The sequence below is a fragment of the Vicugna pacos genome, chromosome 16 (genome assembly GCF_048564905.1).
Source record: "Vicugna pacos chromosome 16, VicPac4, whole genome shotgun sequence".
Classification (NCBI taxonomy): domain Eukaryota; kingdom Metazoa; phylum Chordata; class Mammalia; order Artiodactyla; family Camelidae; genus Vicugna; species Vicugna pacos.
Genome location: NC_133002.1, coordinates 43,917,719 through 43,941,339, shown reverse-complemented (window position 1 = coordinate 43,941,339; position 23,621 = coordinate 43,917,719). Strand labels below are relative to the sequence as shown.

General features: G+C 41.5%; 2 protein-coding genes across 4 annotated transcripts in view; one reads left to right on the top strand and one right to left on the bottom strand.

The window, feature by feature from the left end:
* Positions 1 to 4,434, bottom strand: part of MRM3 (mitochondrial rRNA methyltransferase 3) — an 11,911-nt gene extending 7,477 nt beyond the window's left edge. For all 3 annotated transcript variants that reach the window (XM_031685370.2, XM_072939089.1, XM_006214422.4), the window contains exons 1-3: positions 3,965 to 4,434; positions 3,467 to 3,711; positions 1,207 to 1,374 (exon numbers count right to left, since the gene is read on the bottom strand). In XM_031685370.2, coding sequence (XP_031541230.2) covers positions 1,207 to 1,374; positions 3,467 to 3,711; positions 3,965 to 4,434 — 883 coding nt within the window. The remainder of the gene's footprint in view (positions 1 to 1,206; positions 1,375 to 3,466; positions 3,712 to 3,964) is intronic.
* On the top strand, positions 4,382 to 23,621 carry GLOD4 (glyoxalase domain containing 4). Its single transcript, XM_006214423.4, has 9 exons — positions 4,382 to 4,522; positions 6,909 to 6,958; positions 7,788 to 7,908; positions 11,363 to 11,507; positions 14,611 to 14,747; positions 15,546 to 15,632; positions 15,905 to 16,018; positions 16,109 to 16,195; positions 22,118 to 23,621. The coding sequence occupies exons 1-9, from the start codon at positions 4,433 to 4,435 to the stop codon at positions 22,181 to 22,183; spliced, it is 897 nt and encodes a 298-aa protein (XP_006214485.1). The 5' UTR covers positions 4,382 to 4,432; the 3' UTR covers positions 22,184 to 23,621.

Genomic DNA, 23,621 nt, shown 5'->3' with positions numbered 1-23,621 from the left:
CTCCGCTTCCACCGCAAGAGGCAGGCTTCCCTACAGCCATGTGCTAAGCCCAGCCGCTTCTATGCATCGGCAGTCCTGGGGCCTTTCCCAGGACACACGCTGGGAGACAGCAGGACCAGGTACCGCGCATCCACTGTCTTCCCTGACTTGTTAGCACAAGTGTCTTTGTTAGAAATTATTTTAAGAATTAATCTGTCAAACATCAGGTCAGGTTAAGTAGGCAAACCAAGTTTCAAAAGGAAAATAAAACGTGGAGCATGTACAATGGCCACATGGATCCTAGAGCATGGCTTTCCCCATGACTGCAGGGAACCAGGGATGAGAGGCGAGGAGGGCAAAGGAGGGACCCAGACTCATGAGGGGCACTATCTAGTCTGACCTCTCCACCCAGTGGGGAGTAAGAGACAAGATGAGACTTCCTCCTCGTCCTCAATACTGGGGACCACCCCATGTGTTTCCTACTCCTTCCCTTCCTCTTACACAGCAACCACCAGCACCAACGTGGAAACCACACTGCTTGGATTATAGGGGTACATTTCCCAAACCACACCTGCTCTTAGAACTCTCAACAATGAGTCAGGTAAGTGGGGTACCGATGATGGAACCCCAGCATCTTTGCTCTCATGCCAGTGGAGAGATGTGCTCTGACAAGGTATGACGGGGAAGAAGAGTTGAGCAATTTAGGCAAGTTTCAGCCATGGGTACCACTACTGAGTCACAGTGAACAGCAGCTTGACTGTTCCTGATGAATGACCCTTTCCCGCCCATCCTCCCCCCAACTTGTAAGAGGCCTTTTAGACATGTCCCAACTGTTAGGCAAGTCTGTTTGACACCAAGCCTACTAATTCCCATTTCTGACGAGAGGAGATGACCAAGTGTTAAAACCCGCATCTATTTCTCCTCTGATTAATTTTAAGTTCTTTCTTTAATAACCTAGCAGGTGTCAAAATAATTTTAAAACAACCAGCATCTACTGAGTGTGCCTTGCACAGTGCTGAGTACTTTACATGCATCATCTCACTTAATCCTCAAAACAACCCTTCTGTGAAGCCCACTTTACAGATGAGGAAACTGACACTCAGAGTACTGCTCACTTACATGTGAGGGACAAGGGACAGATCCAATATTCAAACCCATGCACATCAGCCCACAGAGCCAGCTTGCTCACAATGGCCACCTGCTCCACCCAGTAACAAGCGCTCTTACCTTTGGTGAGTAATACTTTGCTGCAGCCTGCCCCAGCAGCAGATCTCAGAATTGTCCCCAGGTTCCCAGGGTCACGGAGATTGTCACAAATCAATAATAAGGGCAGTGTGTGATGAAGCTGAGTCTCTGGGTATGTCATCTTAACATGGTCAGGTTTGGCAAAAATCCCTAAGGAAACACAAAAGGTTATTCAGTTGTTTGATGTGAACATGAGGAATAATCTTTTTATTTACTTATGATTCTTCCTGTATTCTTAATTGCATAATACATGAATACATTCCGATTGAAAATGGTTACAGGGGAGAGGAAGGCACTGAATTTTTTTCAGTCTTGGAGTGTATCCTTTCAGAACTTGTTCCTTGCATCCACCTACATATATGTATATCTATTCATATATAAGTGCTTTTTCTTTTAGATAAAGAAATCATACTCTCCACATTATTCTGTAATCTACTTATTTAACTCCGTAACATCAGATGTCTTGGAGAATTTACCATGTCCATAAGAAGCTACCTTATTCTTGTAACTGCTGCATGCTATTTTGTAACAAGAATATCATTTATTTAGCTCTTCTCCAACTGACATTTAATTTTCAATTTTTCCCTATTGTGAACAACGCTGCAATGAACATCACTGTATGAGTCTGTGCATATGTCCAAATATTTCCCTAGGAAAAATGCCTGTAAGTGAAATGGACAAATGGTGTGTGTGTGCTCCTAATGTTAACAGATACCGCCAAACTGCCCTCCCCACAGGCTATTCCAGCTTATTCACAGTGAGAATAAATACCTCTACCTAACCTGGGGGGAGGGTATAGCTCAGTGGTAGAGTATGTGCCTAGCATGTACATGGTCCTGGGTTCAATCGCCAGTACTTCCATTAAAATAAATAAATAAATAAACCTAATTACCTACTCCCCCCAAAATAAAATAAATAAATAACTTCTACCTAACCCAATAGTGGAGGCAATGGAATGTTATCAGGCATCTGTGTACTGTAAAAGACCTGGCACTTAAGAGTCACAGACAGCCACAAGACCAGTGGGACAGAGGACCTCAGAAGTCCTTTAACTTCTAGTTGAAGGGCTGTGGTATGAGAACTCTACTTCTAGAGGACCCATTTACATTACTGGATTTCAGAGATGTGCCTAATGTCTGAGAGGTAGTACTAGATCTTATCTATTTTTCCTTTTACCCCCTCCTCAAATCTGAAATAAAACAGGGTAAGGAGAAGCTAAATAATATAGCTTTTTTGGGGGGAGGGTTGTAATTATGTTTATTTATTTTAATGGAAGTACTGGGGATTGAAACCAGGACTTCGTGCATCCTAAGCACATGCTCTATCACTGAACTATACCCTCCCCAAAATGTTTTTAAAAGCCATGAAATGATGAAAGCAGTTATAATAATGAAGGGGGTTACAGAAGTCCAGAAGGGGCTGGCCACTGTTAACACACATGCCCAAAATGGCAAGCATGGTCAAAACAAGTGACACTTTCATGCAGCATGGAGTAAGGATTAGGGCGGTATAGTTAACGAGAGTGAGTGGAGAATTTTAGTAGTCCAAGTCCCCACCCAAGGGGACAGTTCTGAGAGCAGGAGCACAGATTCCTGTGATATGCTGGGTTACAGAAACAAGAGATGGTCTCCAGAATTTCCTCTCCTAACAAACAGCTGCACAGTGAGCTCACTACAGGGAATACATGCACAACTTATTTGACAGGCCCTGGCTTAAACATTAGAATCTTGAAGATAACTCCTCTATATTTAGGAAAAAAGAACTTTCTAAGTGCTTACAAACATCACAGTCTATTAGACTCCTGAGTTGGATTTCACCAAATGAAAACAAGGTTTCCTGTTCAATGAGCTAAACAGAGCAATAAATTGTAGCTTACTGCTCAGACCTGCTTCTAGAATAAGGGGGTCAGTGATATATGGGTATCAGCCACACTGGCAGAAGTTTTGTGGAAATGGAGGGTATTTTGGTAAACATTTTCTTAATCTTTAATTGGACATTAAAGATTGAAGAAGTGACCCCAAAAATTCCTAAAGACTATAAAAAACCACAAACAAATGATGAAAAACTGGCTTCAGTTTCCACTGAAAATACAAGATGCATAAATTTTTCTGGGTGTTTTAAGAAAAAGTTAGGCAGTAATGTTTGAATTTGGTTTAAATAAAATTTGTTGCCCTGAGACAAGTATGAAAAAAATAATCCTAGGTCTCTACTTCTAGAGACAAATTGTGTAATAACCACTAACCCATTATTCCTTGTGGTGTCACTAGGTCGGACCAATCCTTGATATCCTCAAATTTCACCTTAATGAGGCTAACACCTTTCAGCTTCTCAATGGGCAGCTCCTTTAGGTAGTCCAGACGGCTAAAGAAGAAAACTTTGGGGACAGCACCAGCCTTGAGAGCGTCTGCAATCAGCCTACGACCTTCCAGCAGAATCTTCCCTTGCTTTTCCCGAAATGGCCTGGACTTAACTATTGTCATCACACTGCTGTGGGTGGAAATAAAAAGACAGTTAATTACCAACATCCTCGTTACGGAGACACACCTAATTCTAACAGACTGGAGGAGCTTGACAGAGAAAGAAACAAACGAATTTGAAAAAAGACACTTCTTCTGCCTTCCGTGCATCATAAAATCCAGCGAATTGTACTGGAAGTCTTCCAATGGGAGGAGAGGTCAAGATCCTGCTGTGAGGTGGGAAGAGAAATAGCAATACTCGATAAGTCTCAGGAACACATCACCTCAGCCTTTTGTCTCCAGGGAAAGCCTTATCATAGCGAAGCCCGGACTCTTCCCAGGTGCTTGGTGTCTGAGATGGGGGGACCTGAAGCGGCTGCTTCAGCCGCTGCTCACGGGGACTGGCCTCCGCCGCCGCCTTCCGGGGCTGCTTCCCGGGACTGGGCTTCCGTTCCACCACCTGACCGGATGGAAACACCATTTTCACGGGGCTTCGCCGCAGCGCCCGGACCCAGCGCCGCGCGTCAAGGTCCCAAGTCTGGACCACGGGCAGCACGGGTCGCGTTGCCCAGCCCACGCGATTCAGCAGCGCCGCCATGTTCCCCCGCGCGGGGGCCTGCGTCAAGAAAGCGCGCCGGCGGCGGCCAATGACGTCACCGGCCCGCCTGCGTGCTCTGGGGGCGGGGCGGTGCTCTACGCGTGGAACGTGAGTGGTGTCGGTGGTCTCGGTGGTCTCGGTGGTTTTGCTGGTCATGGCGACTCGTAGAGCTCTGCACTTCGTGTTCAAAGTGGGAAACCGCTTCCAGACAGCGAGTTTCTATCGTAATGTCCTGGGGATGAAGGTGCAGATGGGGCCAGAGGGGCTGGCGCGCGAGGGGGTCGCGGGCGGCTGAGGCCCACCTGGCCGAAGGAGGGGAGAAACGGGTGTGATGTGAATTCCAGCCACAGCCCCTGAACTTCCTATTAGTTCTGTAAGGTTTTCAGCTTCAGGAAGCGTCGCGAGTCGCGGGTTGGGTTGCATGGCCTTTGAAAGGGGGCTCGGACTAATATTAGTCATCGACTGTGTGTCTACGCACATCCTTCCATTAAATTTCATTCACAAATGTTTATTGAGTTCCTATCCTTGTGGAGCTTTCAGTCTAGAGGGAAAGACAGTAAATCAATAAAAAGTTATGTAATAGTCTTCCAGTGAACAGTGACTCAGTCTCTTTCGGTTTAGGTATTAGCATATTCAGAGTTCTGCTTCTCTTGGGGCTGGTTTGAATGGTCTCTTTCGAATACTTAATCTCTCTGGGTGAATGCTCCAACTCTCCTCTCAGTAGTCCAGATCTCAGTGTGAAGTCAATCCATTCTCCTCTCCAACACCTGGGAGTGGCCGCTCTCAGGCCCTGAGCAGCTGTGATTCTGCATGAGTCACGTGGGTGGCAAACGCATGTGGAAGCTGTTGGGGTGCTCTTGATAACCAGGGGCTTAAGATGTTGTCAACTGACAGAAAAAAAGAGCAACCTAAAATTTGAGGGATACATTTTATTTGGGGACCTTACTGAGAACTGTAGCCTGGGAGACAGCTTCTCAGATACCTCTGAGGAATTGCTCTGAAGAGGTAAGGAAGGAGCCAGGATATGTATGAATTTTTGGCTGGGGAAAAAAATATACCCAGCATCAAAAGGTTACTGGTAATCACAAAAACAGATATCTCAAGTTAATGATTTTATGCTTTTCTGTGTATGGGAAGATGCAAAAATCTGGGTTTGTTGAAATTATTCCTTAGATATGCATCTTAAATATCCAGGGCCAGTATCCCAAGCATGAAATATTTCTTGTTTTTCTCCACCCTGAATTCCCCTCAGGGTGCACTGTTAGTCGGTGACTGCAAGGCTGAGGGCTGGGTCCTTGTAGAAATGAAATGGCGCGCAACATTCTTTGTTTACAGTGTGCAAGAGTGCAATTGAATGTAGACACTGCAGAAGATGTGGAATGCAAAGGGAGTTACCTGAACTCACCAGTCAATTAAAAAATATCACCCCATTCACAGTTCTGTGTTGAGCTTTGGTGGCAGAAATGAAAGTGACCCTGGTTATCTGTCCTGAATTCAAGCTCCTGGCCTAGGATCGCAGTGAGAATAAGATTTGTACATTGCTAATGGTAACGGAAGTTGAAATTTAATAAGTGGTAGAAAAACCACAGAGCTCTTCCTTAATATGTTTCCTCATTGATTAAAGGGTGGTTGTGACGATTAAATGTGTTATTGTATGTGTAGCATTTGACACATCATATGTATTATATAAGTGTTAGCTACTATTATTATAAAAATACAGAAGGAGGAGGGATTTAATTCTAACCTTGGTCCTCAGGAAATAATTCATGGAGACCTTACATTTGACCTCTAAAGATAGGATTTCCACAGACCAAGATCAGAGGGAGGAGTATAGTGGAAAAACTGAGTAGCCAGTACAAAGATAAGTTTGGGAAGCACCACTAGTTTTATGTGCCTTTAACATAGACTGAGGAGATGGGATACCAGGACAAACAGGTTGGGACTGCTTCTGATAGTATCTTGAATAATGTGCTAAGGAATTTGCATTTTATGTCACAGTAAGTAGGGTGTTCTCTTACGTTTTAGGATGGGGCAATGATGTGATCAGAGCTGTACTTCAGGGACTTAATTTTATGGTGATATTAAGGACAGAGATCAGTAAATATGACTTCTAATAGTAAAAGAGAGAAATAATGGACACTTGTACCAGAGCAGTAGCTGTGGGACTCAAATGGGAAAATAAAACTAACGCATTGAGAGCCTACTGTGTATTAGATTCTGTGTAAAATGCTTTAATAAGTGATCTATTTTCATAACATATTAGGAGACTCAGATCCTAAGCTTTGTTCTCAGAATTGCACAACTACTAAATGAAAGCCACACTTTTTTGTTGTTGTTATTACTGCACAGTACTGCTCCCTGACTCCCCAATCTAAATAGATTTCACAACTTTGCTTGGTTGCCTGACCGTTGGTGTCAAGCTGTTCTTTCTTAACTGCTGCTACTTCAGTTACATTGGATTTATATAAATTTACTTAGCCTATGGAAAATATACAGCTCTTTCCTTTTTGTTTGTTTTACAAGTAAAGCTTACCAATGGTAATGTGTGCGTTTTGACATTTTAGTTTATGCTAAATATGCCATGTGCAGTACTAGGAGAACTTTGTAATTTATTCTAATTCCCTTACCAGATTCTGCGGCATGAGGAATTTGATGAAGGCTGCAAAGCTGCCTGTAACGGGTATGACACTTTGTTTCCTAAAATCTCCTTTAGGCTCTGAATACCCCTGGAGAACCGAAAGCAGTTTCTTAAAGCCAATATAAGGCAGCAGAATAAATTAAGGAGGCAACAGTGGGGTCAAATGGGTAAATGTAAACAACCAATGAATTTAGTTAAAAAAATTCATCAAAGTAGGGGAGGGTGTAGCTTAAGTGGTAGAGTGCATGCTTTAGCATGCACGAGGTCCTGGGTTCAATCCCCAGTACCTCCTCCAAAAATAAATAAATAAGTAAACCTAATTATCTCCCTCTCTCAAAATACATTAAATAAATAAAAAAAATTTAAAAATTCATTGGAATTTCTCAATCTATTCTTGCAACTTTCCTGAGAAGTTAAATTATATCAAAATAAAACTTCAAAGAATTAAAAAATAAGATAAAATAAGGCAATGAATTAGGGAGGCAGCTTCAGGAGCACAAATATGTATATTTCCTGGATGAAGCCATGTCCTGTGGAGTCTCTCCAGGTTAGTAGCCATAGCAAGCTGGGAAATTCCAAGGCCTGGTGGAAACTGCATGCTTGTTGACGAATATGCAAAAAATAAGTGAGGGTCAGTGGGGAGAATTGTCCCTATAGGATTCAGCCCTCTTCTTTAAAGAGAAAGTAACGACTTTCCCTCAAGTAGGTGCCAGACAGATGGTCTTCAGAGCCTTTGGTGATAGGGCCCCTGAACACTGTCCACAGCTGCTCTGAGCATCAGCTGAGGCCATCTCACCCTCGTGGGGACTTAGAGGGCCAGAAGAGACTGCCCACCTCTGTGGCCACTGGGTTCATTTTTTCATTTTTCTAGGCCTTATGATGGGAAGTGGAGTAAAACAATGGTGGGATTTGGGCCTGAGGATGATCACTTTGTTGCAGAACTGACTTACAATTATGGCGTGGGAGACTACAGGCTTGGCAATGACTTCCTGGTAAGTACCATTTTGTTCTAGCTGACTTCTGGCTGTATCTTTTATAGAGAGCACGGATACAGCTTCAGATCTGATGACTTTAGATCTGATGGCTGCTGAATCGATGGCTTTTTGGGTGCCGTTTAGTGATTTGTTTAATGATACTTTCTATTTAAAACAAAACTCAAAAAACCCGTTTGGGCAACCTGTCTTAGAGCTGGCCTGAGGATGAAGTGTGTTCTCACAACGTTTAAGAATCATGCTCAAGACTTAGAGGCAGCTTTGAAGAGACAAGACTCCCCTGGGGGAATGACTGAACCTTGAGAAGGGCCAGAGTCCTTGGTTCAGGTCCTGATCACCATCCAGAGAAGTATTCTCTAGGGGACAGTTATGGTTGGGGTGGGCTATTGCAGCCAATCATCAGAGAAAAATCTGAGGAGGTTTTAAGGATGAAAAGAAGAAGGCACTGCATGCACCACGTTCGTTCATTCATTCATGCATTCAAGTTATTGTGCACCTGTTATATAGTAATGGTGTCTGCCACTTACTGAGCAGTTTCTGTGTGTGAGAGATGTCACTGGGCCTACACATATAGCAAGAGTGGAGTAACGAAGTTTCTCCTCAGAATCCACTGAACAAATCTACCTCGTGCTAGATGTCATTTTGGCCATTTGGTCTCACTATTCCTGTTAACTCATGTTAAAATTATGATACCTAGATGGAAGTTTTTATGAGGATCAAATATCTATAAAAGTGTTTTGTAAAGGGAAAGTACTGCTCAGATTTAACGTATATTATTATTATTTTTTCTTTCTCTCCATGCCTCTCACTAATTTATTCATTTAACAGATAGGTGACTTACTGTATGCCATGTTCCTTGTTGGGTCCTGGGGATATAGTAAAGGGTGAAGCATTTGTTCCCTGGCCTAAAGAGCTCCCTGTCTGGTGGAGGGAAACAAGTAAAAGAGACAGCAAGAATGCCGTGTGATCAGTGCTAAAATTGGGATAAGAACAGGAGGTTGTGGGAGCACACAGGAATTCCCAGCCTGTTCTCAGATAGGTGAGAGTTCAGGGAAAGCTTCCCAGAGTGGTGTCTGAGCCAGGTGAGGGGGTTGGGGCGGGCAGTGAGGCAGGCATTCTCAGTAGGCCCATAGGCCTGGAAGTGAGGGGGAGCGCGGCACTCAGAGCTGGGAGCCGTGCAGTCTGGCCGGAGCTTAGCATGTGAGGAAAGGGGTGGGTAGCGATGAGGCTGGGAAGGAAGCTGGGGCCAAATCATCTGAGGATGTTTAGACTTTATTTGAAAAGCAGAGTGAAGCCATTTTTCAGCAGGGCAGTGGCACAGCGTTTGTGGTGTGCAGGAATCACACAGCTAGAGCGTGGAGTTTGGGTTGGAAAGGAGCAAGACTGGACAGTGAGGAAACCAGCTCGGAGGAGCTGCAGGGACCAACAGCTCCTTAACTAACGTGGAGGTAGTGGGAGATGGGAAAGTGGATGGACTTGAGAAATGTGTAGGAGGTAGAGGTGACAGGTTTGGTGATCGAGTATATGTGAAGGTCTCTTTGTGTTTCTCCTTATCTTTTCCTTGCTCTCCAAATTTAAATCAGGGAGAGGAAAAAGAGCAAAGCCATCTTGGTGCCATCAACATTTATTAATTGGCTCAAGACAGATGTTGCCGGGTGGGACTGCAGGTGCCAGAGGTGCTGGAGGTGGAGGAGAAGAGCTTGGTGGCTCTGCTGTGGGTCTTCCTAGGACACTTTGGTAGTAAAACATCCCTGATGGAAGGTACCTTGTATGCTCCTCGGTTCATGGAACAAAAAGAAAAACAGGTTAAACAGCACTCCCATATAAATAAAGAACTCACGTATAATAAAAAGAAGAGGATCAACAGCTTAATTTTTTTTTTAAAAGAGCCAAAACTGAACAGACGGTCCACAGTAATTAGAAATGTCTCTTAAACATTGAAAAAAAGATACTCAGCTTCCAAGCTGCCATTTGTCACCTATCAAATTGGCAAAAATCAAAAGGTGTGACAGCACTTAGGCAGGATGGGAGAGGCTGCCACTCTCCTACATTACTAATGAAGGTGTCAAGTGGTGCAGCTTCAGTTCGGTGGTATCAGAATAACTAATGTATGTACCTCTGACCTTGCAGATTCACATCGAGGGGTTTAGTTAATGTATATGTTAACAAATATATGAAGTTGAGTGCCTGCTGTGTGCCAGGCACTGTTCCATGAACTTTCAGTAACCAGTGAGCAAAACAGTCAAAAGCTATGCCTGGCAGGGGAGGGGGCCCAGAGCCTGATAATAAGTAATAAATACAATGAATGAATAAATCATGTAATATGTTTACTTCAAAGGTGATCGTTGTAATGGGGGAAGAAGAGGGCAGAGTAAGGGGGATTGGGAGCGTGGGGGCCAACGGCCAGTTTTAATTTTAAGTGGGATGTTCAGAGTAGGTTTCCGTGAGGAGGTGACATTTGTGCAAAGTCTCAAAGGCGGTAAGGGAGTTAGCTGGGTGCCCTTCTTGGGGAAGAGCATTCCAGGAAGAGACTAGCTGGTGCAGAAGCCCTCAAACAGCGCCTGACATGTTTGAGAAAATGCGAGGAGGCCAGCATGGCTGGGACAGAGCTAGGGGAGGGTGGGAGGATGTGGAATCAGAAATGACATGGGGGCCAGGATATAGCTCAAGTGGTAGAGTGTGTGCTTAGCATGCATGAGATCCTGGATTCAATCCCCAGTACCTCCATCAAAAAACTAAATAAATAAACCTAATGACCTCTCCCCTGCAAAAAAAAAAAAAGAAAGAAATGATATGGATCAGATTGTTTCCATCCTTTCAGGCTGTCAGAAGCCATCCCTGGGTGAAACGAAGAGCTGTCAAGGGTTTTAAGCAGAGGAGAAACAACATGGGGTCGCCGTCTTGAGAACAGACTGTAGGGTGTCTTTCAGAAAATTTACTCTGGCCTCAGAGTGGACGATGGATTGACAAGACAGGAGGCAGAGAGGTTATAATAATGATCTAAAGTAGAGACGGGGCTGGACACATCAGAAAGCATAGTGGGCATTTTTAGATATTTTGATTAAATTAAATAAAGAATGCCTTGATAATTGGTTTATATTTTTTTGTTTGAAGAGCAAAAATAAAAACAAAACATTTCTAGATAGATAGCTAGCAAGCCAAGGGTAAGATCAAGATTTCTCTTACTAGATCTTTAAAATTAGGAGACATTATCTTTGGTATTAAAGAGATCAAATTTTTCTGGTATTTGAATTTCTGTCCTATGATTCATGAAGTTTGGAATCTTTATGGAAGAGAAATGTCCAAAACCTACTTCAAAACCACTAGGAGAAAATTTGGAAAGACAGTTAAATCTTAGGTGGTTTGACTAAGGACAACGGGGTTTGCTTCACTGTCTTCTACAAAAGATCTGTTTTATGATTGTACACTTGGGTGATACTGTTGTTTGTCACAGGGAATCACACTCGCTTCCAGCCAGGCTGTCAGCAATGCCAGGAAGCTGAAGTGGCCACTTAATGAAGTTGCAGAAGGTGTTTATGAAACTGAAGCCCCAGGAGGATATAAGTTCTTTTTGCAGAACCGCAGTCCACCTCAGTCAGGTAATTATACCCAGAATGATGAAAGCCCTCTGTCTAAAAAGGCATCTGATGGAAGGAGAGAGGCAGCTCGAGTTCTTTCTCCTGTGGAATCTTTTATATTGACATGACGTGTCTTTCCCAAGCCAGTGTTGTTCTTTGCTCTCTAAGAAATTATATTTTCGGGTTAGAACTTCAGTGCATCACTCTAGGGGATCTAGACTGCTTCTCTTCTATCTAGGATACTTGCAGCTGTGAGTATCAGAAAGCCCACCTAAACTAGCTTGAACGGTAGGAAAATGTTCTAGTTCACAGAGCAGGCATTCTCCGGGCAGGCAGGGTTTCAGGGTTAGTAGATTCAGCAGCTCAGCAATGGCGTCAAGAACCCAGATCTTCTCCCTCTTCATTCTCTTTTAACGCAAGAGTCCCCTTCTCTTAGACCCTCATGGTTGTAGGCTGGCCGCCTGCTCCTGCATCCTCATCTGGTGGGAGAGGGAGAGGCTGACTTCCTGTTGCTCTTTTTTAAAAGCAGAGCAAACTTTTCCTAGAATCTTCCAGCATATTTCCTGGTCAGATTTCATTCACGTGCTTGCTCCTGAGCCAATCACTAGAAAGAGAAATAAGATCGTCCTTAGACCAGTTAAGCTGTATCGCTCAGCTGAGGTCAGCTTCCCAAACTGTTGTGCTGGTTCTCGGTGCATGGGGGTGGAGTGGAGTGAGGAGCCCCCCATACTGACTGCCCCAGCGAGCAGGGGGGAAACCGCATCGTTTTTCATTTACGGCAGAGGCATCCTCGTCATGATGTATTTAGTTGCTGCCAGTCTGCTACCTGCTCTGCCAAGACAAAAATGAAGGCAAGAAAAGGGAAAAAATACTGGTGAATAGCACAGGTAGTTCTGCCTGCCATTTCTCTCCGTGAACACACACCCCTAAGTGGACCTGGGATGGGAGACAGTCTCTTTCCTCCACTGGTCTGCCTCAAGTCCCAGATGCCCCTCATAGCAAGTCTGATTGTTGTGTTACATTCTGCTTGTGTTTCACTGGGAGGTCAGCAAAAGAAAGAGTGATCCGTTCCAGCATGGGAGGGTAGGCTTCTGCTATGGGACTTACTCAGATGGTATTTCTGTACTTCACTGATGATTAAGGGATTTCTGTGATTATTTTTATTGAGAGGTGATTGGTGTTTTATATACTAACTTTAAAACTCAAGTTCTGCCACTAATTCCACTGTACACTTTCCTCCTGGTTTTAATGATGTTTCAGTTCATAAAATAAAGGAGGACCCCACAATCTTAAGATGCTTTTGTTGTTTAAAATGATGATACCTCTGGGGCATTAATTGCTGGTTGGGAAACTAGTCAAATCTATCAGTCTAGCTGGTGTCCATCCTTCCTTTGAATTAATCACTCCTATGTAGTTTCACCCACGGTTCTTGTTCCTGCCCTTGCACCACTTCCAGGTCTCGGTCAGCTGGAATTTGTTGATTTCTCAGTGAATGGGGAAAACTGAAAGTTAAGTCTGCTGGGTAGAGGCACCTGTGAGAAACACCTTGCTTTAGTCATGGAACTGCTAGTCTAGCAAATGGGACTAAGGCAGTGAAAACTGAAGAAAAATATATTGAACTTATCATAATCAGATATAGACTTGGAACAGTTCTTCAGAAAGTAACTTTTTGGTATAAAAGTTTTCAGTAATGTTAAGTATTTTAATATCTTTTTTATTTTTGCAAAGTAAAAAGATTTTTTCCCCTCTAGACAAACAGATAATCAAAAAGTAAAAAAGAAGAAAGAAGAAAACAGAACCACTGTTAAGATTTTAGAGTATATCTTCCAATCTTTTATCAAAAAGAGAAATATATAATTAAATATAGATATAGGATTCCATTGTATTACATCGTGGGAAGAGAAACAGTTGTCTATTGTTAGATATTTGTGTTGTCTCTAGGGTTTCATTGTTGTGAGCAACACTGTGATGAATGTCTGTTATGAAAGACCTTCATACATCCACAATTACTTCTTTACTTGCTGAAAATAAGATTGCTCTTTCCAAAGCAATGGAAGTTTTTTAAGCTTTTGATGCATTCTGTTAAATTGTTGCCCAGAAATGTACTAATTTACACTCTACCAGTATCATATGATAGTGGTTTCCCTACTGCAGTGGCACAGTTAACACTGTAAACTTTTTAAATTATTTGCTAGGAAGAGTTATAGCTCAAGTGGTAGGGTGCATGCTTAGCATGTGCAAGGTTGGTTCAATCTCTGGTATCTCCTTTAAAAATGATAAATATGTAAATAAACTAAATTACCTCCACCCACCAAAAATAAATAAATAAATAATTTGTCAACTAGATCAAATATTTTATTTGAATTCTGATTTCTTTGATTATTTGTGAGGTTGAATATGCTTTCCTATGTTCATCAACCATTACAGTTCCTTTTTCTGTGGATTATTGCTTCTTGCCTTTTGCCTGTTTTTCTAGGATGTGGATCTTTTTCCTATCGATGTTTAAAGGTAATTTAAATATTAACGACTTTTTTGTCATACATGTTGCAAAAAAATATTTCCTACTTTGTTATTTATTCTTTAATTTTGATTGTAGCTCCTTTTTTGGTTGTTGTCCAGTTTTCCATTTTGTGTAACTAACCTAGCAAATCTTTTCCTTCATCGTTTTTCTGTCTTTAGTGTCAGTTTTTTTAGAAAAACTTTCTCCAGCCCCAAATTATATAAATAAATAATCACCTGTTTCTACTGTTTTCATGGTTTCATTCTTTAAACTGAATCCTTTAACCTGTCAGGAATGTATTTTGCCATTCAGCTTGATGGTGTGACTTCTTCCCACCAAATGAGAAGCCATTTGGTGAATAATGTGCCGTTTGAAAATGACTTAAGTGATCCCGTTCTTATGAATACTGAAAACGAATATACATATGTGTATGCATGACTGGGACATTGTGCTGTACACCATAAATTGACACATTGTAACTGAATATACTTAAATTAAAAAAAGAGAGCGAGATCTCTTTTTTAACATATACTAAATTCTTATATATACTTGAGCCTACTTAGGTCCTTCTGTTCCATTCCGTTGCACTATCCAGTCCATTCTTGCTGTTTTATTACACTACAGATCCTGTATTAAAAGTAACTCTAGCAGTGTCTGACCTTCAGAAGTCCTTGAACTATTGGTCTAATTTACTGGGGATGAAAATTTATGAAAAAGACGAACAGAAGCAAAGGGCTTTGCTGGGCTATGCTGATAACCAGGTGAGCAATCTTGGAGAGAGATAATCTGTTACTTTGAGTTTGGTTTATACATGAGGTTAACCTGAAGGTTACTCCCATAGTTCTCTGCATGGTGATTCAGTATTTAAAACGGAAAGAAGAAAATAAAAATTGCTGATAAGCTCACCACCCAGATATTACCTGTGTTTATATTTGGGGATATGTTCTGTCAGAAGTGGATTTGCTGAGTCAGATGTAGACAAGATTTAATGTTGTAATGATGATCTGTTTTCATCTTTTTTTTTCTAATAACCTAGCATTTGAGCATGATTGAGTCCTTTGACATTGACCCAGCAGGTCTCCTAGGAATTTTCGTTACAGACATACTCATCATACGTGTGCGCAAAGAACTGGGTACAAGGTCATCTGCTGTGGCATTGTTTGTCGTAGCAAAATGTAAAAAATAACCTAAATGTCCTATGGGTTCAAGAAATAGTTAGTTCAATGATTTATGGTTAATCCATAGAATGCATTACTGAGCAACCATCAAAAGGATGAGGTGAGTCTTTATGTGCTGATATGGTAATGTTAGTTGGAGAAAAACAACGGACAGAATAATGTGTAAATTATGCTACCATTTGTGTTTAAAAAAAAAAAAAAGATACCTGCCATGTGTCTAGAAGGATTCACAGGAAACTGCTGACAGTTGCCTCTGGGGTGAGAGTAGGAGGGAGACTTAATTTTACTTTATTTCTTTTACTTTATTCCTAGTATGGTTTGAATTTTTTTTTTTAAACATATAACCTATTTTGATAAACTCACTTTCTTATGTCTTTTCAGTGTAAGCTGGAGCTCCAGGGCATCAAGGGGGCAGTAGATCATGCGGCAGCTTTTGGACGAATTGCCTTTTCTTGCCCCAAGAAAGAGGTAATGTGTGGTACCAGGTCTTTTGTTAAAGCTCTGTGATGACTAGCTAGTTCAAACAGCTAAGAACGCTGGCCCTCCCTTCTCCAGTTCATGCTGATTGTGGCTTTGATATCAAGTACAGCCTTTGTCTCGAGCAGCTGAGATAATAAAGTCAAACAAGTGGCGCCAGGGTTCTTTCTGGTTGATCTGGGAGTCCTCTGGGGCTGCTGAGGACCACGGCCTGAGAGCCGTGCGTGACCCCTTGCTCACTTTGCCTTTTTGTTCTCCTCAAGTTGCCAGACTTGGAAGCCTTGATGAAAAGGGAGAACCAGAAGATTCTGACTCCCCTGGTGAGTCTGGACACTCCTGGGAAAGCAACAGTGCAAGTGGTCATTCTGGCTGACCCCGTAAGTACTGCTCAAAGAGGGGACGGGCTGCACCAGGCATTGCTTCCGAGGTGTCCTTTTGCCAAATTTCTTTTCTCTTTATTGGTGTAGGATGGACATGAAATTTGCTTTGTGGGGGATGAAGCATTTCGAGAACTTTCTAAGATGGATCCAGAAGGAAGCAAATTATTGGATGACGTGAGTCTCATTTCTAAATTTGTATCACTGTCAGCCTGAGTGGATGGTGTGAAAAGTGTATGGGGATGGGCCAGAGCATCAGGGTCTGGTTCTTACTGTCAGAACTGTGTCCTTTTGCCATCGGGGTGACTTTTGAGCCAGAGACTGTCAGCTTCATAGCCACCTGTAAGACTCTTATCTGGCACAGCATTTGTGCTTCTCTCCACCTCAGGCGGCCTGGGGACCACGGCTGTGTACATCACCGTTCTGCTCTGTGAATGGAAAGATCTGGATGCCATCCCCCTCCTCTTCCTTTCTGGCAATTGTTCTCATTAGCATACAAACTCCAATCTATTTCCCATCTTTTGAAAAATCTTTTCTTCACTCCATATCCTTTCTCCAGGTTTCTTTTTAGAAATCTGCCTACACACCGTTTCTCCTCCTTCCCTCCTGTGCACGCTTTGCTCTTCCGCACTGGTCCTGTCCCGCAGGGAGATGCTGGTGGTGACGTCATCGGTGACCCCCCTCTTGCCGAATCCGGCAGCTGTTTTTCTATCCTCAACAGGCACACTCTTCTAGCAGCATCCAGAGCAGTTGTTCAGTGTTGTATCCTGGCTTCTAGCACGTACCAAGTATGCAGTAGGCGCTCAGTGAATACTCTGTTGAGGATTAAAGGAATGAATCAATCTGTCTTGGTTCTCTCACTTAATATTTATGTGACTGACCTTATGAAATTTACTTTGTCTCTAAACTGCAGTTTTCTTATCTAAAAATTTGAGGAAATAAGATTATCCCCCTCCTAGGATTGTTGTGTGATTTATAGAGCTTGGCAAACTGCTGACATAATAAGAGAGCTCAATTGATGTTAATTAATTAAACCAGGAAATGTGCAGAAAATAGAGTGTTTACAGATTTTACCATAAAGGAAAATAGACTCTCAGGCAACCTCTCAGTTGGCAAGTTTGCTCAGCCGTGTTCTTCCCGATCTTTCCTCTCACTGACCACCTTCCTTCTCTTTCAGGCTCTCTTCTTTGGTGTGAGAGACCCTGCCGTCTTCTTACCTCTCCCACAGCTTCCCCTCAGCACCAGGCACCTTTTTTGTGTCTGATCCTGAAATGATTTTACCCACAGTCCCACCTGGGCTGTCTTTTACTCTCTGGTTCTGCAGTCTCTCTCTGAGTGAAGTCACCTGCTGCTCTGGTCACCTCTGCTCTCAGCCTCAGCCATCATCCATTCTCTCACCCTAATTTCTCCTTCCTAGCTCCAAACAAGCATTTCTGATTGTTGTTACTGAGGTAAAATATACATAGGATTTGAATGTACAGAAATTTAGTGTTCCATTTGATGAGTTTTGACAATTCCACACACTCATACAACTGCTACTCAAAACATAGAACATTTTCATCATCGTAGAAAGTTCTCTCCTGCCCATTTCTAATTCTTACCCCCTCCTCCCAAAGACAACTACTGTCCTGATTTCTGACCTATTAGTTTTGTCTGTCCTTGGGCTTCATATAAACGGAATGGCTTCTTTCAGTCAGTATAATATTTTTGAGATTCTTCCACATGTCAGAGTTTTGGGTTTTCGTTTTTTGCTGAGTGATACTCAGTTTTATGACTATAACAATTTGCTTATCCATTCTTCCACTGGTGGACATTTGAGTTTTCTCCGGATTTTTATCTATCATAAGGAAAACTGCTAGGAACATTCTCATGCTAATCTTCTTGTAGACATGTTTCATTTTTGCGGGGGAGGTACCTAGGAGTAGAATTGCTTTTACTTTCTAAGAAACTGCCAAACAGTTGTCCAGGGTAATTGAACTGTTTTACACTTCTGTCAGCCTTGTGTGTATAAGAATTCCAGCTGCTCCACGTGCTCACCAACATTTGTGTTTTGGGGGGTTTTGGTTTTAGCTCCCCTAGTACATGTAAAGCAGTGACTCACTGTAGTTTTAATTTGCATTCCCCTGATGACTAATGATTTTGAGCACCTTTTAATATGCTTATTGGCCATTTGGCTGTCTTCTCTGGTGAATTGTATGTTCAAGTTTTTTGTCTGTTTCTTTCCATAACAGATTTTATGTTTAATACTTCATGGCTAAAAGTTTAAAATATACACAAGAGAGTACAACAGATCCCTATGTGACTGTCACCAATCAACTCTGTGTCACAATTTTTTATCATTCCTTTCCACCTCCGCTCTTGTTTTTTTTTTGGTGGGGGAGGGGTTGTTGGAGAATTTTAAGGCAAATCTCAGATACTATGTCATTTCAACCCTAAATACTTAAATATTTTACACATCTTAAGACAATTCAAAAAGTAAAAATTAAGGAATTTCTTTATATACCATATTGACCTTGTCACACTTAAGAAATCAACAGTATATCTTTAATGTCTCCTAAAATCCAGTTCTTATTAAACCTGATCTTCTAAAAATGGTTTTATACAGTTGGTTTTCCCTATGTATTTTTTAATTAGCTTTCATGTAATTAGATTATATAATTTATCTGATCCATGGAGTATTGTGGTACACTAATTGGAAGACACACCTCTGATCTATTTTACATTTTAGCCATCCTTGTCTATGCTCTAAGCTCTAAACATGAATTTATTTTCATTCTGTGTGTCTTTGCTCACATTTTTTTATTCTCCTAAAGTGGCCCTTCTCTCATTTGAGTATTTGCTTATTTTTCAAGGCCCGTTTAAATCCATGTTTTTAAAAAAATTACCTCTTGTTGATTTGTTGGAATTCTAGATGCGAGTCATTTGTTAATTATCTGCAAATGCAAGTACTATTCCCATTTGATGGCTTGCCTGTTTATTTTCTTAACAGAGTCTTTTGAAGAGCAGAAATTTTTTTAATGATCTTTTTGCGTGTGTGGGAAGAGGGGCTGGTAATTACATTCATTTATTTTAATGGAGGTACTGGGGATTAAACCCAGGACCTCGTGCATGCTAAGCACGTGCTCTACCAGTGAGCTATATCCTCCCTCAAGCAGAAATTTCTTTAAGCCCAACTTACCAGCTTTTTCTTTTATACCTAGTGTTCTTTGTGTTAGACTAGTATTACAGCCAAAGAAACCTCTTCACTCATAAACCATGGACGTTTCAACTCCATGTGTCCGTAACTTAATGTCTTACTTCAAATCCATTCTTCGTTTAATAATAGAAAAATAGGGGGAGGGGATAGCTCAGTGGTAGAGCACGTGTTTGGCATGCACAAGGTCCTGGGTTCAATCCCCAGTACCTCCGTTAAAAAAAAAAAAAAAGGAAAAATAAGTTACTTTTATTAATCAAGTCCTATATTGACATTTTCTTAAGTGCCTTATATATGTTCTCTAGCTTTTACCATAATCTGCAAGGTAGGTAGCATTCCCCTTTCAGATGAGGAAACTGAGGCTCAAAAGAGTAAGTCACCCAATATTGTACATTCAGTAAGTGGCAGGGCAAGGGCTTGCACAGAGGCCTTTCAGGTTTCAAAGCCAGTTTTTTTCCTTCCTCTTTTACCCTGCTCCCTCCTCTGAGCAGCACTGTGTATCTGTTATCACAGTTGTTTAAGCTGTAATCCTCAGAGCCAGTTTGTTTTTTTAAACATTTAATATGCTTTTTATTTTTATTTTTATTTTACAGGAACTTCTGTATCTTTGTGGGGGTTTCTTGTTCTGTTTTGCATATTTTTGATTTTTAGATCCATTTTAGGATAATTTTAGATATACAAACAGGGCCATTTTTGAATATTGTTTCTCCTCACCCCTAAATTCTATTAGCTGTTAGTCACCAAGAGCTGAGTTCTACCTCTGAAATTCTTTGTCTGTCAACCTCCCTTTTGAAAAGGCTCTCATTTTCATCCACAATACTGCAAAAGCCTCCTTCCCTCTTCTAGTCAATCCCTGCTGCCAGCATTAGCTTTCTAAAGCACAAATCCAGTAATTTGAAAAACTGTTTAATCTTCTAATGGCTCTCTGTTGCCTCCAAGATAAGTTCCAGACTCTGGCAGAGCCCGTCACACATCTGGCCCTGATCTATGCTGCCTCTCCTCCCTAACTCACCCCATTCCAGTCCCAGTGAACTGTTTATATTAACCAAGATATATCTTCTTGCCTCCACCCAAGAGTTGGTTTTTTTTTTATTTCCCATCCGCTCTTATTCAGCTCATCTTTCAAGACTCAGAAGCTTTCTTGAGTTTTCCACAACAGTTTGTTGTTTCTGCTCACTTTTGATGGCTCCTAAAAGACAGGAACTTCTGTATCTTTGTGGGGGTTTTTTGTTCTGTTTTGCATATTTTTGATTTTTAAATCCATTTTATTTTCATCAAAATAAAAAATCAAATAATACTAAGATTTTTTATGAATGCAGTGCAGTGGTGTCTTGCCCCATCTCTGAGTCCCAGTGCAGCCACTTTCAGCTTTACTGTTTCTAAATGAAAAATGTGTGTTTCTTTTTTAATTTAATTTTATTTATTTGGGGAGGGGAATTAGGCCCATTTATTTTTACAGGAGGTGCTGGGGATTGAACCCAGGACCTTGTGCATGCTAAGCGTGCACTCTACCACTTGAACTATACCCACCCCCTGTATGTTTCTGTTTCTTCATTTTCAGTTGCGACATCTTTTGACTTCCTGCTAAGTGTTTTCACACTATTTCTCCTACTAGTTAGTTACTCTTTTCCTTTTGGTCTGATAACACTTTGTGGTTCTATTACAGCAAATACCCCAAGACACACACACACACACGCATGCCCTTGTGCAAAATAGCTGTTTCCACATCTGTGTCCTCAACTATTCTATATGCTCCTCAAAGCCTCAGACTGTCTCTGCTTCCACACCTGAACCCAGCATAATATCTAGCTCATAATGAAAACTGGCATTTTAAAGATACAGTTGTCCCTCAGTATCCACGGGGGGTTGGTTCCAGGACCCACTGGGAATACCAAAATCCAAGGATGCCGAAGTCCCATAGCCCTGTGTATCCACAGATACAGAACCTGTGGATACAGAGGCCTGACTGTAATTCTGTACTTGCTTTTTGATGAATAAATGAGTGTATTTTCCTACCAAACAGCTATTTAGCATGTGCTTGGTTGTATTGGACCAGGTTTTTTTTTCCCCACAGCACTGAGTTTTATTAGGGGTTTCAATAAGGTTAATCTCTAGGATTGAGGGAGTCAGTTAGGGAACACAAAGCCCACGAAGCTTCCTCAGATCTCACAGTGAACCACTGGCTCAGGTTGTCTGCTGGGCTCACCGCCTCGTTCCAGGTAGAGGTTATTATAAGGATACTGCTTTGGCCCCACAGGCTGGTAAGTGGGGTAAGTCTCTCCCACCCAAAGACTGGAAATTTTAAGAGACTTCAGTTCTAAGCACAACCCTCCCTGCAAACCCACCTCTGTGGCCTCAGCCTCAGGGAATAATAGAATAAAAGGACTCTGGTGGAACCAAAACATATTATTAACAAGGATTCTTTTTTAATTAAGAGGCCCCAGACCAACCAAATATTACCAACATCAGTGGAATGGTATGGGAGGAGGCATGGAAAAAGGAAATCATTTGTTCCAGGCTCATTACTAAAATGTCAAAATAGCTTTTCACATTTCTCATGATTAGAGTCTCCAGGAAACTAAAGATTCTTGAGAGCCCACCCAGATGCCAAGAGTGACAGCACTTCCTGTTCGCCAAAGAGCCTGCAGCCTGGTGTGCTCGGGCCTTGTCTCCCGTCAGTGGGCAGCCACGCTTCCTCGCTGCAGCTCTGCCCTTTACTCTGCAAAGTGAGAATGGACAAGCCGTTGCTCCATACCCCCCTGCACCCTCTGTCAAACATAAATACTGACTGAGCACCATTAATTGTTCATTTCTCGATTGTGGTCAATGCAGTGCGGTACAAAGTAGACTATATGTTTTATTTGGTGCACTTAGAATAAATAAATATTCTAATTCTCTTTCTATAGGCAATGGCGAAAGATAAAAGTGATGAATGGTTTGCTGTACGAAATAAACCAAAGGCTTCAGGTTAGCAGAAGACATCACGTGAAACAAGCATTTGTGATTCCTGTCGAACACCTGTGAGGCCTGACGTATGCATTGTATGATAAATGCTCTCACAACTTGGTTGTTTACTGTACAGGCAAGGAGGCTAAGTGGTAAAGATATGTGTATTTTAATCTTTGAAAGCTCTGATGATGTTTTAGAAAATCCTATCAGTCCATTTAGAGGAGCACCCTTACTGTAATCTGCACTGTCACTGGAGGCGCACATTCTGTGTGTAACTGTATTAGATTAGTAATAAATCACTCTCCGGCCTGGGATGGCTATGTGGAACAATACCTCTGGTTGGGGATGGAGAAAATTTTGATAACCATGTAGACTTAATGAGAACAACTAAATCCAAATAAATCCAACTCAGTTGCTTACAGCAGGAGTACTTCCAGCATCTGACGACAGTTTGCTCTTCTAATGTCTTACTCTGGCAGGCCTTGACGTACAAAAATTTTTAAAGAAATTTTGTGTTTTGAACCAAAAGATTTTGGTTACACTCCCACATTCCTTGCTTTAAAATTTTGGGTAGCCAGAAAAAACAGATGGAAGGATCAAATGTGTTGTGTTACTACATGCCTGGCTCTGTGCTAGTTTCTTTATATATACATATATACTTAATCCTCATAAGAAGAGAACATGTTAGATTTCTTAGTAGATTAGATGATTTCTTCAGCCTGAAAAAAAATTTTTTTTAAATATTTGATTCTGCAGCACAAATCAATTTTAATAACTGGAAACAATTAAGTTGAGCATGGTTATTATTAAATATCTTTTGAAATTATGCTTCTGAAATCAAGCTGTCAAAACCAGTCTGTAAGACTCATTATTTAAAAAGTGGTGGCCAGGTTCAAACTTCAGGGAAAGAAACTGAGGAGATTGGAAAAGATTGACTCAGAGGATACCAGTTCCAGCATAATATACATGAAATTACTTGTAAATCACAGGCTCTGCTGTTCTCTCTTGCTAGCAGGGAGGGGTAGGGAAATTTCAGCCTTAAATTTTCAGCTCACCTTCTTATAGCATGGTCTTACCTTCACTAAGAGAAAAAATCCTTTCCTTGCTCCACCGTACAACTTCAATTCTCGATCTTAGGGAAGCAGCTCAGAAAAAAAGGCTTTTCAAAGCAAACCAAGCTATATATATACTCCTTCTCTGGGCAGTTAGTTCAACTTTCTTCCTACGCATGGGGAAATTATGATATAAATTTTGAATAACCAGGTAAACTCTGTCTCTTTGACTATGATTTGTCAATTCACAGATTTTGTATTAGATTATTATGAAATCAATGACATTTATCTCTAGTAGTACTGTTCTGAAAAGAAAGTGTACTTTTCCCACGGTGGTAGGCTGCTATGATACGACCTTCTAAGTTTGTTACAATAAAATAAGTGCTTTATGTAAGTACTAAACACTTAA